The 18,995-nt window shown below is 38.7% G+C and overlaps 1 protein-coding gene across 1 annotated transcript in view; it reads left to right on the top strand.

Moving 5' to 3' along the window:
• The window catches only part of LOC114247933 (uncharacterized), a 34,342-nt gene that overhangs the window by 13,752 nt on the left and 1,595 nt on the right, over window positions 1-18,995 (top strand). The window contains exon 3 of the mRNA XM_028181023.2: window positions 6,195-6,377. Coding sequence (XP_028036824.2) covers window positions 6,195-6,377 — 183 coding nt within the window. The remainder of the gene's footprint in view (window positions 1-6,194; window positions 6,378-18,995) is intronic.

Raw genomic sequence — 18,995 nt, 5'->3', positions numbered from 1 at the left:
GCGACGACTTCTTCCCTTTTTTTGTTTTTTTGTTTTTCTTGGCGGCTACAGGTGCTCGACCCTGTTGGGGTGCAGCCTGAGCCGCCATGGCCACTGGCGCTCTACCCATTTGGGGAGCTGCCAGTGAGGCCTTTTTGGCACCCCGCCGGGCCACCACATTCCACCCCTCGTCCATGTCTGACGGGGGCGGAGGCAGCGGACGGGACTGGGGTGCTTGTGATGGAGGCTTCACCGGCGTCACCGCCGGTTGCCTAACGTCGGCCGAAACAGTCACTCTCGCCTCGAGAGCCGCTAGCCTCCCGCCCAGCTTTTCTACTACAGCCTGGACGGTGCGGTTGATGACCTCGTCCAGGCTGAAGGTCTTCGGTTCTGGCGGAGCCAGCATCCGTGGCCCCGCGAGTGCTTGCTGCCGCGCGGCGGCGGTCGTCTCTCTAGAGCGCGGTGACGGGAGACGCGGACGCTCCTGTGCCGCACGCGGTGGTGGCAGCACAGGCCACTGATCACCAGTCAGCGCCGGGAGACGGGAGCTCCGAGGGGCTCCAGCGACCCAGGACGTCGCTGCTCCATCATCGGGCCGTTGCCGAGCTTGGAGCTGTGCTCGAAGTCTCGAATTCTCCGCCATCAGCTGTACCACCTGGTCATTGGCAGAAGCAACTGATGGCAGAACTTTCGAGACCTGCGAGACCACTTCTCGCAGTTTACGACCAGCGGCTTTGGTCTTGGTGCCATTGGCCGCGTATGATTTCACGGTCTTCATGGCCCTGTCTATGACCATGGCAGGATCCTGAAGGCCGCTCTCTTCTTCCTCTGTCGTCTGTCCATCCAACGAGGCGACAGACATTGACAATGATGATGGCGCCGGTGACGGCGCGCCCCTTTTCCGGGCGGGCCTCCCTCTAGGGGGCGGCATCTCCTCCGCAGCAGAGGCTGCATCGGAGACTACCAACACCTTTTCCGGCGGGGCATCTGCGCCAGAGGATGACGCTGGTTCCCCTACCCCCTCACGAGAGGAAGCTCGCCAAGACTTCCTCTTCCGCCTAATCTTCTTGGCGGTTGTCCCTTTCGGACCAGCCGCCTCGCCTTCGCTGACGAGCGCAGAGCGCGTCGAGCCAGCGCTGTCACACCTCGGTTCGACGGGTTTTCCGCTGCCCGTCGCACAGCCCCCTTCATCGTGGCATGCTTTGCCCCCCCCAGAATACGCGGGGCAGCATGCTCCCACCGAGGTGGAAGCACGGAGGGATTCTCCACCTAGGGTGGTACCCTCCTGGGGTAATTTTATTTTTAAGTTTGCCATCATTTTTTGGTCCTTTGTTATTTAACCAGGGGTCGGTCCCCTGGGATGGCCCTTACGACTGGACTCCCTCCAGCCACTCATCTCATCACCGGGCACGTCACAAGCTTAAGATTAGGGCATTTTTTATAGAGGTACACATCCTCGCGGCCCCTGCTAGGCAGCGGCCCCGGTCCCCTACTCAGTAGGGATTACGGTATGCTTCTACGAAGCCACGCCGGTAAACCGGTACCCCCCTCTGGAGGGCCTTCCCCTGTAGCCGCCAAGAGGCAGCCGGGGACATGGCAGCCAGCGACCGGAAGGGAGTGCCCTCCGGTTCACTTCTCATCCACGTGGGTTCTACCATTACTGACAGACCCACACGTCTGACCACGACGTGGCCACGCCGGCGTACCGGTACCCTCCTCTGGAGGGCCTTCCCCTTTAGCAGTCAAAGAGCTGCCGGGGACATGGCCTAGCCTCCAAAAGGTCTCCAGAAGGGAGCCTTCTCCCGCTTCACGCACCCTTTGTCCAGCAAAGGTGGGAAAAGGGAACACCGTGTGCAGTATTCTTAGTTCGCGGCACCCCTCTGCAGACAATGCTGCTCCACGGTATCGGGGTGCACACTTAAGCCCCACCGCCGCGACAAGGCGAGACCACGTTGTGTGGGGGAATTAGCCTATGACGGTAGGATGACTAGCAGTCATTTGAGAGAGAAGGCATTCTCTTTGTAGGCACCATTGCGATCGTACGCATGCATCTCTGAGATCACCGCGTTTCTAGTCTGCTATTATTTAATTGTGTTAATATTTCAAGTTTTTTTTTTTATGATTGAAAGATTACTGGTGGCCCGAAGGCCTTTCCAGTTTCACCAGGACAGGTGAGCGAGCAAAGGCTCAGCCAGGAGGGGTGGGATTTGCTAACAACTGCCAGAGCGCCTTCGAAGGAGACCTAACAACTCAAGAGCAATTGCTTCGCCAATGAATCTAAAGAGCCATTTAAAGTATTAAATTTGGAAAAAATCTCTTCAAATCTTTAAGCGAAATTTCGCTTAAACTAAATACCCTTTCCACCCTTCCTATGTACAATATAAGGAGGGATTTGATGGTATTATTTACCAGTCTGACCTTTCAATATAATTTATTTTAAACAAAAATACGATGAATTTTTATGCGTGCTATTCCGTTGCTGTATTTTAAACATAGTTCATCACTAGGGAATTACAACAGGAACTATTTTATCTTTGTTTCTCACGAGCCGTAGACAGTAATTACTTAGAATGCTTTATCCGACACGTCAGATTTTTTTTAAGAGATTTTATGACCTGGTAACTGCAACCTTTAATGTCTTATTTAAATTTATATTATTCATATTTTTATGAATAATGATATTATTGAGTGAAATGAAATGAAGATGATTAGTTTGAGACACTAATCAGCTGGGATGAAATTAAATGAAATGAATTGAGATGATATGGGATGAAATTTAATCTCAGTAAAATGGTGGTCATTTACTACGATTTTTTCAGTGCACTTTTTGGAGGATCCCGAGAAGTTACGTCCAGCGGCTCTGTTTCATTTTCCCACATTTGTGCACTTTCACAGATATTAAACAGTTAATAAACCACCATTATTACACATTTAAACCCGAAGAACCACTAAATAGACAAAATTAAACAAATCACACAACTTCACTCCTTGCGTTCCCGCCAAAAAGTCACGTCAGAATTTACTCAAGAAACTGTTTAAAGATTATAAAAAATATAGATAGATTATATTGTGAAATTGTTATTAGTGATGTCTTTGAAAATTAATTACATAAATATGCATTCCGTTTTCATTTTGTAGAAACTTTGTAGAACTAAGTTTTGCCTTAGAAGAGTAGGCGAGTACTCAGCTTTTATGGTAGCAAGTGGGTCTGGAGACCAGAGACAAAACATAAATCGCAAATACCGACGATCAGTGTGCTTAGTGCGTATTTTTTAACGTTCTCGATGGCGTAAAAGTTAACTCAAATTTGTATGGAGTTGGAACGAGGTTGAAATCTCAACTATTTGTGTATTATCTGTTGTCAGAACTCATGAATGAATACATCGGTTTGAAATAGACAGTTTCGTACTAAAAACTCAGGTCCACAATATAATATTTAAGCTCGAGTAATCCACTGATCCACGTGTTTATTATAAATGAGAATATGAGTTTGTTTGTTGCGTTGTCATGTCTTAACTATAAAACCAATCATTATGAAAATTGTCAGGTGGTAAGAAAATATTGTGTCTATACGTATATAAGCGTTGTTTCGAAGGATTTTGTTTTTTGTATTAAACGTGAGCGAAACCACTAGTTAAAGTTAGTGGCATTTTAAAATGTAAAAATACAACGAACAGAATACGTACATCTCTTCTGAACTAACCGGCAATCGCACGAGATTCTAGTTTGTTTTCACAAGAAATGAATCCGTGATGTTTAGACGTGTTTGTGTAAATATTGGATTACAAATCGACTGACTTGTTAAGAATTGTCTGTCACATTGCCATAATGAAATTTCATAAATCGAATAACAAACATTGAAAGCGTAAGATTAGAAAAAAAATACAAATTCGATTCGTAAAATCTTTTTTTTTTTTTTTATATGTTAGATGGGTGGACGAGCCCACAGCCCACCTGGTGTTAAGTGGTTACTGGAGCCCATAGACATCTACAACGTAAATGCCCCACCCATCTTGAGATATAAGTTCTAAGGTCTCAGTATAGTTACAGCGGCTACCCCACCCTTCAAACCGAAACGCATTACTGCTTCACGGCAGAAATAGGCAGGGCGGTGGTACCTACCCGTGCGGACTCACAAGAGGTCCTACCACCAGTGATTACGCAAATTATAATTTTGCGGGTTTTTGACTTTTATTACACGATGTTATTCCTTCACCGTGGAAGTCAATCGTGAACATTTGTTAAGTACGTATTTCATTAGAAAAATTGGTACCCGCCTGCGGGATTCGAACACCGGTGCATCGCAACAACGAATGCACCGGACGTCTTATCCTTTAGGCCACGACGACTTCAAAATCGCGAGTGATGTTGCATCTATGTACTGTATAGACCGGATAACGCGTCACTCAGCGCAGATTAAAAAACAATGCTTTAATTATTTCCTATCTATATAGGTATATTAGCTCTGACGTCCAGCGTTAGGTATAGGCCTCTCTTAAATCTCCCCATGTTTTTTTTTTTTTTTTTTTATTGCTAGGTCGGTGGACGAGCTCACAGCCCACCTGGTTTTAAGTAGTTACTGGAGCCCATAGACATCTACAACGTAAATGCGCCACCTACCTTGAGATATAAGTTCTAAGGTCTCAGTATAGTTACAACGGCTGCCCCACCCTTCAAGCCGAAACGCATTACTGCTTCACGGCAGAAATAGGCGGGGTGGTAGTACCTACCCGTGCGGACTCATAAAAGGTCCTACCACCAGTGAGTACGCAAATTATAATTTTGCGGGTTTGGTTTTAATTACACGATGTTATTCCTTCACCGTGGAAATCAATCGTGAACATTTGTTAAGTACGTATTTCATCAGAAAAATTGGTAATCGCCTGCGGGATTCGAACACCGGTGCATCGCTGCATACGAATGCACCGGACGTCTTATCCTTTAGGCCACGACGACTTCAAGACATTTCCTTCATAATAATTATAATTAATAGATCTCAGTTAGTGGTTTCTAACACGTGTAGAGCCCGTCCACCTCTGTTTCAGCGATGTGCTCTGATTTAGAGTTCCTCATATTTGTGTTATTGCGTATATGGCTTAAAGGACTCATAGCCTACCTGATATTAAGTAGTTGCCGGATCCTGTAGATCACGGCGTGAATGCCGCCACTCGTCTTGAGACTTAAGGCTAAAGACTTGTTCATTAACACGTATTAAGTCCGTATTTCTTACTAGCCTATCCGTCTGGAATTAACACTGACATCACCGTATCTCTTAATACGTACCACACCGCACGTTTTGTTTGTTAGGAAAAAAAAGGCTACGACGACTTCATACGAGTTTGTAAGCCAGTCGAAATTTAGTACAGTTGAGACTTAACCCTTCAACTGCTATGTAGGTTCAGGATTGCCTAATTTTGCTTTCTTTTGTTTGTTAATGTATTTTTTGTCTTTTAGGGTCTCTTAGAAATAAATTAATCACAGTATCGTTCGGATTCGTTATTCTTAGAGTCTGCTAGATATTTTAGCGCCTTAGTAACAGAAATCGACATAATTATGCTCTAATGTGCCGCGTAAGGCCCCGCTGATCTACACGGCAGTCAAAGGGTTAAGCTTCACGTGTGAAGTTGGGTGGCGGTCTTAGCATCGTAATGTCACTAATCGCATAATACCAGTTGTTTCAAGCTTTCATTTTATTTTATTTTTTTATTTCTTAAATGGGTGGACGAGCTCACAGCCCACCTGGTGTTAAGTGGTTACTGGAGCCCATAGACATCTACAACGTAAATGCGCTACACACCTTGAGATATAAGATCTAAAATCTCAGTATAGTTATTATATAACGGCTGCTCCACCCTTCAAGCCGAAACGCTTTACAGCTTCACGGTAGAGATAGGCGTGGTGGTGGTACCCGTGCGGACTCACAAGAGGTCCTACCACCAGTACAAGAGGCCCTACCACCAATGCAAGAGGTCCTACCACCGGTACAAGAGGTCCTACCACAAGTACATTACCATATACCGATTTCGCCTAACTCGAAACACTTTTATTATTGTCTGATGTTCTTATATGAATTCATGTGTTCATTTTCCTCGTAGTTCTTCATCTTCTTATTCTTCTACTTGCTACATTTCAGTATGGAGTACAGTTAAGCTATTTGAGCCGCCCTACTTATGTCTGGTACGTTAAAATAGCAATGAACAATTCTATGGTTGCAGGAAGAGCGTCGACGGACGGGGAGGTATATAGCGATCCTCGTGGGCATACTCCTCTTCATATTGGCGTTTTACCACGCCTGGGTCCGTCGCATACCTGTGGTGGCCAGTCTGGTGGTCCCGGCGCTCATAATGTTCGTGTACGTCGCGTGGGTGTTGTTTACAGCTTCAAGGGACAAACATAAGGTATCACTTCATAGTATAAAACAAAGTCGCTTTCTCTGTCCCTATATCCCGATGCATGCATAAATCTTTAAAACTACGCAACGGATTTTGATGCGGTTTTTTTTAATAGATAGAGTGATTGAAGAGGAAGGTTTATCTCTATAATAACATCCATTAAATAGTGGAGAAATCAATAATAAATCACAGTTTCCGAAGCGAAGCGACGGCGGGTCGCTAGTCTTTACATAAAATTTAACTTTCATTTCTTCGAAGAGCAAATCTGAATACCTGCTCAGCTTGAAATGAGATCAAAGTTTCAATTGTATAGCTTTGCGGCTAGAATTGACAGGAAGTCCAAGGTTTAACAAAATTAACTTTGGGTTTGCGATAACTGGGTGATACATACCTCGACTTAATAAATTTGGTGAACCTTGAAATTTAAAGTGTAATTCGTTTAATGATGATTGTGGTTTATTTACATAAACGAACTTGACGAAATCACGAAACGAGACAAGAATTATCTGAAATCTGAAATCTATACTAATATTATAAAGAGGAAAGATTTGTTTGTTTGTTTGTTTCGAATAGGCTCCGAAACTACTTAACCGATTTGAAAAATTCTTTTTACATTAGAAGCCGTCATTGTCCCTGATGAACATAGGCTACTTTTTTTTATTTTTTTTAAATTTTTTTTTTTTGGTTTCATGTGTGTTTTAATGTTTCCGAAGCGAAGCGAGGGCGGGTCGCTAGTATTATTATAAAGAGAAAAGATTTGTTTGTTTGTTTGTATTGAATAGGCTCCGAAACTACTGAACCGATTTGAAAAATTATGTCACTGTTTGGAAGCTACACTATTCCCGAGTGACATAGGCTATAATCTTTTTTGAATAAAATTAGGGATCCTTACTAAAACTCCAATAATGTAACCCAAGGTGTAAGAAAATTGCCTAATATATTCTTTACATCGCGTACCCTGCGAAAACTATTGACGATAGAATAAAATAATGTACTACGGCTTTGTAGAACACATTATTATTTACAAAAAGTGTCGCGACAGCATGTGTCTAACTATTATAGTTATGCCTCAATAAGAGTAATTTATTAAAAAAAAACATCGTCAAATATCGTTGAAATTTTTGTTAAAGACCCGAGCGGAGACGGAGCGGGCCGCTAGTCTGAAATAAAATTTTAGTGTTAACGTTATCGTTAAGTGAAGCAGCGAAAAAAATAATATCGAAGTAGAAGGAAAAGGTGTTTACTTGTCGGAATTAGAAATAATTTTTTTTAATCTCTTTTGTGATGCCCCTCCGTTTGTGGAACCCCCGGTTGCCCTCCCTTAAATTCGGCCCTGTAGTTAACTATTTTCAATGATTTTAACGAAAGAAATAACAGTGAGCACATTAATGTTCCGATTACATTCCGGAATATTTTACATAAAAATCGGTACAATTCCTATACGTCCCTGTCTATGAACAAATATTTTAATACTTTCTCGTATTTAATAATAATTACTTTTATTTGTAAAGTAATTGGTTAAACAAAAAAACTTCTTTGCTTAGAGGTTCCAAATTCTTCCATTTATTAATTTATAGCAAAAATATATAAAGAAATGGTTTTGCAGCATAGAGATAGATCGAACGAAATAAAATATCCACTCTCCACTCAGCGAGGAAATAAGTTTTATAGACTAAGTGCAGTCGGATATTTCCGGAGCGCGGGTTGTTGGATAGTGTATTAGTTGATGGGTGTATTAAAAACGTTTCAGTATTACCCAGAAGCCGTAGTTTCACTGGTACTTTCAGTACAAGCAGCGTAACACGAAGCAAACATATGTGATTCAATTAATTATCATATATGCTCTAAAACATTTATTTACGGTTTTATGAGTCGTAGATATGATTTAGGTTAGTCCTACAATATCTAACAGATTTGTGGCCGCGAAAACGAAGTAGCTTTCAGTCGATTTAATGGATTTGATGATTTACAAATACATGTACCTATAAGTCATGATACGTAAGAAAAAACGTATAACATTTACGTGATATTGGATTTTTCAAGCATATTACTTTTGATGTAATGAAGTTACTAAATTAAAGGCACTTTTTAACCGACTTCGAAAAAAGAGGAGGTTCTCAATTCGACTGTATGTTTTTTTTTTAATGTTTGTTACGTCATAACTTTTGACTGGGTGAATCGATTTTGATGATTCTTTTTTTATTAGAAAGCTGACGCTTCCCTTGTTGTCCGATTTCAATTTAGTTCTGATAATGGTATCCATGAGAAAACCATATATGTCTTAAATTTGCATTAAGTACGTACGCGATAAATAGTTGAATAACTCATTAACTCAATATCACGTTTTCTAGTGTAATTATAATATTTCTGACGTTTCAAATACTTTACAGTTTTTGTGCTCACGGACAACTGTCCGACGAGTCATAAAAATAGTTTTAATTATGTACACGACTTATGAAAATCGTAGGAAATGCGTATGAAAATTTACTTATTAGGTAATAATATAATAACTGGTTTCATGGCTGGTTACTGTAAAAGCTGAGACTTGGAACTCATGTTTCAAGGTGGGTGACGGCATTTACGTTGTAATGTCTATGGGCTCCGGTAACCACTTAACGCCAGGTGGGCCGTCAGCTTGTCAATCCATCGAAGCAATTAAAAAACGATTCATTGACCGCATAGCATTTTAGTACAAAGATCAAATTTAACGGCCGAAGCATGAAGATTTTAGACGCTAACATGTATAAAAAATGCGTTTTAAAATTACTCTCCAGGATAATTAGCATCTATTCTGAGTCACGAACCAGCACGCAGCTATCCACTGAATTCATTATGACGCTATCTTAACCATGTAAACTCGTTTAATTGATTCTTCAATCGGTGATTTCGACCAGGATTTAAGGAACATTCTGGAAGTTTATTGTAAAACAAATCCCCAAAATAACTTCAAATCTTCGTATTTTTTTCTGTTACATACAATCTTATGATATGCTAAATTAGACTGCAAAAGAGCATAAAATTCACTAAGCCTTCTCTTTCTAATAACTTATTTAGCTTAACTTATTTGTAAATTATTTTATACCAAAAAATAACATAAATATTTTGCATAATGAAACAAATAACAGGAAAATAATAATTGTAAGCATAAAAACATTTCATGTCATTCATTAGTTTTATTCGAATTAAAATGATTAATTATCATTTTTATTGCCCTTGTAGCAGACGAGCATACGGTACACCTAATGGTGAGTAGTTACCGTCACCCATGGACTTTACCAATGCCGGGGACATTTAATATAAACTTTATTAGGAAAACACCACCATCTGGCTAATTTTAGTGTCCAAAGATATTTAAAAAAGATGCTTTAGACCAAACAGCGACAAAAAAGATATTAAGTATTTATTATTGATCCATATCATAGTATTTATTGTGTTAAAGGAGTAAATTTAATATGTTGTAAATATAATAAGTAAAAAATAAATATCCATGTCCATACTTACTTAGTATTATAAATGTGAAAGTAACTGCCTGTCTGTCGCGCTTTCACGCTAAAACTATTGAACCGATTTAAATGAAATTTGGTACACAGATAGACAAGAGCGCGAGAAAGGACATAGTTAGACTACTTTTTAATTCGAAAAGGGTTGAAAGGGGGGATGAATAGGGGGGGAGGGATTGTATCTTCATATTTAGAGCTAAAAGCTTGAAACTTATTTTTTAGGCTGTGGATTCGATATAAATAAATACATATGTCACTAAGCTTACACATCAGAATAGCAAATAGGCTGTAATTTAAAAAAAATATAGTGTGAATTACCCAAAATATAACGAAAAGTGTCCAGTGAGAAGAAAAAAAAACTGCCATCTGCGACCTATTTTTGCGTGTGCCACAAAAACCGTTGGAGTTACACGTATATAATATACCTATAAAATGGAAATGTTTATCTCAAATAGTCCTACAAAAAAGCCCGTGACAGCATATATCTATTAGTGAACAATGTGAATCGTTAATATAAGAAGAGGAAGATTAGATTTTTAGTTGGTTACGTTCTTTCTTTTGTGTTTGTTACTGTCAGGACCAGATTTGTATAAAAGAATATGATCAATAATAAATTACAGTTCCCGAACCGACGCGAGGGCGGGTCGCTAGTGGTTAATAAAAACAGAAGTTTTGCTCGTAAATTACGAGAAATAGCGGTTTAAAAATTAAAGCTAGAGAAAGCGTGTTGTGTGTAGGCAGTCAATGTTAATTAACACAATATATTACAATAAACACCATGTAAAATATTTTCAATTGCCCGTTACTTTCGCATTTAGTTAACAAACCGTTATCATCAGTCTAAACGGGATCTGCAATACATATCAACGCGGGAAGACAAATGAATTTAATGTCAATGAAACATCACTTAATGGTAAAATACGCCCGACAAGAGATAAATTATTTTCGTTGAAAATTTACGCGTGTACCTGTTGTATCTCACCAGCCACGACACCCGGATAAAGAATGGACGATTCGTAGGCAATTCCTATCACCGATTTTATGCTCAAGCCGGCTTCGATTCAATTTGATGATTACGTGGGAAACAAACATCAAAGTTGTACTACTACAGGGCTGTAAGAAATTCACGCTGTAAACATCGCGCATCGCGTTCGCTGAGTCATAAGGGGGTCTGCACACTTAATGAAATGTAAACATTCAACCGGCACGTAGCGACGGATGCTTCTATGACAGTCTGTTTATGATTTGAGGCGTTGAAGTCGATTATGATGTTGCCTATTCGATTATTTCAAGGGCAAACATGATTTTGAAACCTGCGTATGATTGATTTTGCAAACACGAATAGGGTTTGATTGATGTTTTTTTGTTTATCGAATTTGTGGCTCTGACGTATTTAATTTAAGCGCCACGGCTACCGGTAATCTTTGATTATAGGATATGACGTCTGGTATCTGAATCAAGCGAAGCGACTATCTTCTAAGGAAATATATATACTTTATGTTCGTTAGTGAAATACTTCCATGATAATAGGGTAATATCGACTAAAAAAATTCCCATAAAAATATATATATGCATAATTACTGTTGATGTGGCCTATTATGTACCCACACAAGTAGGTACTTGATAAGTAAATAGACTAAAGATGGGTGGAAGGAAACACGCTATTTTTTTTTCTTAAATTTAACACCGAGCACTTACGAAAGTGAGATTGTTTACCCAACTATACAATAAAAAAAATGAAAATATTACAATTACACCTTCTAAGTTGTTTCTTGTTCTCTTTGCCATTATCTCACATCCTTATCATGTTGCATAGGGATTTGGCATGATATTTACGATGACTTCAACACCTTAGGTTGTATCTACATAAATCATTGCAACGTGCCATAGGGTAAGACTTTTCTGTTTCTTCACTTACTGTTTCTTTTACCTAATCTATGTTCGCTTCTATGATTTAGATTTTATTATTGTAAACACTTACATTAAGATTAGGATTTTCAAATACCAAGATCACAAAAATATCACATTTAATTAGTTTTTCTGTGTTTTCATAATAATTTCATTGCCGCTGAATTCTGTATTTAGTACTACTACTTTAGAAACATCAATTATTTGAGCAAAATGCACTATCTTATGCCTTTAAATGGGCAATTCTTGTATTCGTAATTCTTGTATTTGTAATTCAATATATAATCTGAATCTCGGAAACGGCTCCAACGATTTTCATAAAATTTAGTATACAGAGGATTTCGGGGGCGATAAATCGATCTAGCTACGATTTATTTCCAAAAATTTTTGTTTTATTCGTGTTTTCAATAATCAACTTTATCAATAATCATCTTTATGACTCTTCCCGGCATATATTGGCGAATAATAATACTATTTTTCTTAATTCAGAGCAACCAACTGCTTTAAAGACACAACAAGATGGCGTTATCAAAAAATATGTATATATATACCGAGCAAAGCTCGGTCATCATCTAGTTCTATTAAAAAACGCACACACACAAATATAAATTTTTAGTGTTTATTTAACAAGAATACGATCATCAGATCGTTTTAAATAGAATCAATTTAATCCGAATAGTACTTTTCAGCTTTCCACGAGTTCACATTAATTCATGTAAATCGCTTAACCGTCTAAGTTTAAGCTTCGTAAGCTCTGAAGATGTAGGTAACACAAGTTTCAATTTGAATACTCAAAGTACAATAATAATTTTATGAACGAAAATTATTATACCATACATACTGTGTTCGATCAGGGTACTATCTTAATTCCCAAACTGGAAAGAAAGAAGGAAGGGAAAAGAAAGAAATCATTTATTCGCTAAGCATAGTGAAAATGAGTTATTACGTAAGTTAAAAGCAGCGTGTATGCTTTGTCATTATTTGACATGCGAATTTTAGTGCAGTGCAAGATATTATGATTTTATATAATTTAACATTTTTTTTTTTTTTGTTTTGTTTTTTTATAACAACGAGAGGCAAACGAGCAAGACGGGTCACCTGATAGTAAGTGATTCACCGCCGCCCACGGTCACCAGCGTTTACGTCAGTACTGGGGTTTTGTTTTATCCATATTATGATTACATGAATGTGTAACACACATACAAAGTAATATACAAGTCAAGCTAATAGAATGCATGTAAAAATAAATCGTTTATGATAGTCATAAAAAAGGGAACATTAAGGCATCAATGTATTATTCATCAACTAGGTATAACAATGTTTAAAGCTTGTGAGCAGTAAACGAATAGCGTTACAAGTATGTGTAATGCTTAATTTCTCTAATCTGCAACCCATGAAGATACAAAATAGCGCTCTGCCCCAAATGTAGGTATAAGAAAGTCGTAGACTAATTAAAAGCTTCAATAATACAGTGAGTGGATTATGTTATAAAGAGGAAAGGCTTAAATTTTCATACGAAAGTTTCGTTTTAATCCGTCGTCGGTTCTAACATTATATAATTCTTTACTAATAACCTTTACGAACAAAATAATGGGTTTCTAAAACTTTTGATAAATACGGCATTAAATATTTATACTGCAAATAACTTTTCGTAGGTGTTAATGAAAATTAATTTAATCCGAGACCTGTGCGATTTCAGAACTTATATGAACCGTAACCTTTTACGTATATAGCTATACTATGTGTTTCTTATGTAGCAGATTACGAAGTTTATAATTACAAATGTGATGTGTTGTCAGTATTTTGAATGCACGAATAAAAAAAAAATATTACGTTAAATTACAAAACATGAACCGGGTTCTTGATTGTCTGTCCGTTGTTTGTTTATATTGTTAACGGCGCTTTGTGCGGTTGTCGATCGAATGTCGTGCCAAAAAAAAGCTGGACGGATGCATTTAAGTCGATCATACGTCATTAATGCATCAGCGCACAGGTATTTTAGCTCCTGGCTGAGCCTTTGCTCGCCCACCTGTCCTGGTGAAACCTGGGCCATCAGTAATCCTTCAATCATAAAAAAAGGTATTTTAGTATGAGTAGCCTTCTGTAACATCGAAACGTGCCGCTGCCATGCCGAGTGGCAGCATGTATTATACCCAAGTAATTATTTAAAATGGTACCGATGGACTTGTGAGACACAGAGATCGGCGGCTATCTCTCTCAAACTTGAATAAGGATTTTCAGTCACTATTCCATTCACTTTTGCGATGTTAGCTTAATTTGCAGACGATGATGGCCGGCCAGAGCAAGGCGATTCTTCCATCACATCTCGACCTCTTTGGAACGCTCTATATCGCTCATAAACACACGTTTTTGATAAAATCGATTCACCGTAAGTGTAACATTCTCAGTGACCCCAAACACGAAAATCCATTGGTTATGCAAAATTTCAGTCTTTTTGTTCGACCTTTTTATCCATTATGAAATTCGCAATTCACACTACATAATGATATAACTAAAAATACACTGTGTTTAGTTTGAATGACAGGCGTAACTGAAATTCTGCGCCAAAATGGGAGACAGCTATACCAATCTAATAACAACAAGAAAAACAAAAAAAATCGCTTGGAACCATAACCAAACCATCCATTCCCAATACTTTTTTAACGGAATGTATGTGCACGAAAAATAATCCTAATTTGCATTGAATAGATAAGGAAAATAATGCAATTATTAATGCCTTTATTTTAAACTAGAATTGGGTTAGAAAGTGATACCACCACTCTGCCTATTTCTGCCGTGAAGCAGTAATGCGTTTCGGTTTGAAGGGTGGGGGCAGCCGTTGTAACTATACTGAGACCTTAGAACTCATGTCTCAAGATGGGTGACGCATTTACGTTGTAGATGTCTATGGGCTCCAGTAACCACTTAACACTAGGTGGGCTGTGAGCTCGTCCACCCATCTAAGCAAAAATAAAAAAAAAGTAATTAGATGATATTATGTACTTTCCTTGATGTCAACAGACACATAGCACGTGTATGAGATCATCTGTACTGCGCTGGTAAATAATATATTACATTGCTTCTTAACCGAAACTCGTTTTTTTTTTTTTCATAAACCAGACTCATTCTTACATACAAATACAAATTAAATTTTAAATATGTCAAAAAAATCACTGTTAACTAAATAATATAGCAACGGCAGTAGTTAACCGCCTGCTGTACGTAATTACCAGAACAGAATCTAACACACAAGCCGCATTCATAAATTATGTCCACAGATAAACTAACAAAGCCTTAACTCCGACGTTTATTACGTGTCGATGTTGATAGAATCGAGAGAACGCCGGCCCAAACTGAAACGTCATACTTTATTTTATTTCGGATTCGATACGAAACATAGGAAGCTGCTCTGTGTAAATTCCTTCCAATCGTACGCTAGGTTTACGTCATGGTACAAGACTGGATTTCGAAAATGCACGTGCGTTCCGTAAACAACATCACAGATTCCGAACTGAATGACTTTGATGTATTTTTTTTCTTGTATAACAAACATCCCTTTGAATCCTTTTGGATCCGTTTGGGTGTTTATTATGTTCCTTCCCGATAAACATCAGCACGAAAATTTGCGGGCTTTAACCAATGTATTTATCTTGTTGAGTTCATAGACGCAGAGGGTAACGAACCCTATTTCGAAGCCGCAGATCATTTATTTGCAGAGTCAACGTCAAATCGTTTGTCATTGTTATTGACAGTCTCAACGACTGTAGACCTAACAGTCACTGCGACTTGGATGTACTAATACATTACTATCCAAAACTAATAAATAAATAAATTTGTTCAGGCCAAAATCCAGTATAAGCTGCACTAGTTTTGATAGACAAATATTGTGAGCCTTTTCGGAGCAGAGAATGTACCTAGGAGCAAATTTTCTGCTTCAGGTATAGCAATCACAGTGCGTGGAAATAGGTTTCTTTCCTTTTTTATAGACAGGTACAGTGGATCAGTCACGAGACACCTCAGCGTTTAGGGAAACTATTTATGGTTTGCTTACGAAGATATTTATTAAAATTACTTATTGTTTTTAAGCTATTGCATAGATTTTATCGCGGGCCTTGAGCGCGGCGACCGAAATCATGAAATTCCGTAACGAAAAAAACCTGATACCCCTCACTCCGTCTACCATGTAGTTCGCGTTCAGCACATTCACACGTTGCGCTTGTGTAGTGTTTGTGAATAAGCGCGTGGCGTGACGTCACCCTGCATGCGCATCATGAAAAGTCTGCCCATTTCTCTCTCGCGGGGTCTAGCTTATGAGAGTGAAGGGGACAGTTAAGGTTTTGCTTTTATTATTGTTTAATATAGCGTGGTCTTGTTTTATTATTGTTTTAATATTAAATTATCATTGTCTAATTATAATAAGTTGATAAAAAATGCTATGCATGCTTTACCGCGGCAGTTTCCGAATGCCACACGTTTTTTTTATTGCCCTTGTATACAGACGAGCATACGGCCCACCTGATGGTGAGTGGTTACCGTCGCCCATGGACTTCAGCAAAGCCAGGGGCAGGGCCAAGCCGCTGCCTAAAAAGCCTTGTTTAAACTACTTCTATTTGACTTCATACAGAAAAGGGTCGTTCCCATCGTCGATAATACCATTCTCACGGATCGTTTGGAACCTATGAGTCTGCGAAGGGACTTCGGTTCTCCCTGTATTTTGTACCGTATATTCTATGGGGAGTGCTCTGAGGAATTGTTTGATAATCTCGTTTTTACCATCGCACCGCCCGCCACCGGAGTTCATCCATACTACCTAGAACCACTGGGTTCATCCACCGTGCGCTTCCAGAAAACTTTTTTGCCACGGATCATCCGACTTTGGAATGAACTCTTCTCCAGGGTGTTTCCCGAGCGCTATGACATACCCTTCTTCAAACGAGCCTTATGGATAGTCTACCCAATTGAATTAATTTTATATTCTAGGTCTGTGTGAGATGCAATCGTTATTTTAACGTTCATAAATATTGGAGTGCATGTTGGAAGTATCTTACTTTGACCGAAATATAAACATTTTAATTTCAGTTTTTCGTTACGTTTTATTTTCGTTGTCTATTATTATTTATTAACAATAATATACGTACATGTTTTGTTTTAAACGGATGATGATGTTGAGAAACTTTTTATAAATAAACTTTTAGCTAACGATACAGCCACTCGTCATAATACATTTTATGTGGAATTCATACTATAAATTTGGTAGAGCGTTAGGTTGACAAATTTAACTTAATTCAAGAAAAATGTTTTTAGAACATTCCTTAAGGTCAATGAGAGTCAATGGTCAGTAGTCGCAGCGTGCGCTCAGTGAGGCCGGCGCGGCGGCGGTATTCGCGTGACGCAATGAATGCGATTAAAGTACGCTCGTTATTGTTGACCCCCAAGTTTTGTATGCTTTACATTGCGGGCTCCGGAAGTACCCAAATTTATAGATAGATAGCTTTCGATGAGTAACATTTCTATTTCAGAATAATGTCAAAAAGGCAATATATTGTCAACTAAATACTAATACCAGGAGCACACGGATATCTGTAACTTCAATAAAATTGTTTTAAGTGAACAATTTAATTTGTTAGGATTTTAATCATTGTGGTTGGATAGACGATATAATACATATGATATCTAGTCACAAATTGCGTAATGAGCGACCATCTTTGATGTAAAATTGTTTGCATTCATTGATCCAAAAATAAATTTAATGTTATTTTTAGTCATTATTTTTATATTTTTAGGCTAGACGTTCGGGCCCAAGAAATAGCAAAAAACTAACAACAAATCTCAGTTTTTTGCTTCTGATGCCAAGATATGTATTTAACAGTAACAGTAGTCGTAATAGCATGTATAAATTTATAGAAACTATAGTTTGCAATACACTAAAATAGTCCTTTAATAGAAAATTTAAAACTACATAATGGAAATTCGTTTGTTAGTTCGTTATGCGAATATGCTCAGTGAAATTTCTAATTACCACGTTACGGTTTAAACAAAGGCACTTCGATTAGAGAGAGGCGTTAGAGGATTTAATAGGTGACCTAATTTTCGCAGTCGTAGGGCCACCTAAGGCTTAGAAATTAAATTAAATCTTACGATAAATTCGAAAATTAGTTTCTTTGCTACGCTTTCGTGTCTTAGCTACGACAAACAAATTATCAGGATATTTTTTGCACACGTTATCGGGGGTATTAAAATAATTTTTGGGATAAATACTGCTTCGAACTAGTGCTAGGCATCAGGTAGGCTATTCCTGCCGTGCTTATTTCTGCCGTGAAGCAATAATGCGAAAGGGGGGGAAACGTTTGTACTATGGGTGGACGAATCCACCAGCTCGTCTCATGTGGTTATCGGAGACGATTTAAATCAACAACATAGGTGGCTCCCATGGTACAGTGGCTCCCATGGAACGGTTTAAGCCGGAACGCATTACTGCTTCGTAGCAGACATAGTTAGGATGGTAATACTTACCTATGTGGCTGCAAAAGACGCCCTACCATCAGTCATCACGCGAATTAATCAACAGATAATGATAACGCTAGACCTCACACATCTTTAGCCACTCAGCAAAAATTAAGAGAGCTTGGCTGGGAGGTGTTAATGCATCCGCCGTATAGTCCTGACCTTGCACCTTCAGATTTCTACCTGTTTCGGTCTCTTCAGAATTCTTTAGGCAGTGTCAGGATAACATCACGAGAGAATTGCCAAAACCAATTGTCGCGGTATTTTGATTAGAAGCCTCAAAATTTCTATAGCAATGGGATCATATCCCTACCTACAAGATGGCAAAACTTTATCGAAAAAAAGTACCTACATACTTTAGTTAAATGTAAATAAACTATATTAAAAAATGTTGTGATTTTTTTTTAAAAATGCGAAGTAACTTTTTCCTCTTCCTATTATAATTTTTGTAGGTTTAATACATAATGCAAGGTACAAATACATAATATTAATCCTTCATTGTGGAAAAAATTGATAATGATAATGACGTTTGTGATAATGCGCTAAGTACGTATTTCATTACAAAAATTAGTACCCGACTGCGGGTTTTAAGCACCAGTATGAGTTTTTCGGACGTCTTAGGCTTTAGGCTACGAGACTTTGAAATTTAGGAAATATTCATGCTGGCTGTTTATAAATAATAACTTTTTTTTTTTTTTTTCCTGCCTATGCT

This window comes from Bombyx mandarina, chromosome 10, assembly GCF_030267445.1.
Source record: "Bombyx mandarina strain Sakado chromosome 10, ASM3026744v2".
NCBI classification, from domain to species: Eukaryota; Metazoa; Arthropoda; class Insecta; order Lepidoptera; family Bombycidae; genus Bombyx; species Bombyx mandarina.
The sequence above is the reverse complement of the archived record's forward strand: the minus strand, read 5'-3'. Positions and strand labels throughout refer to the sequence as shown.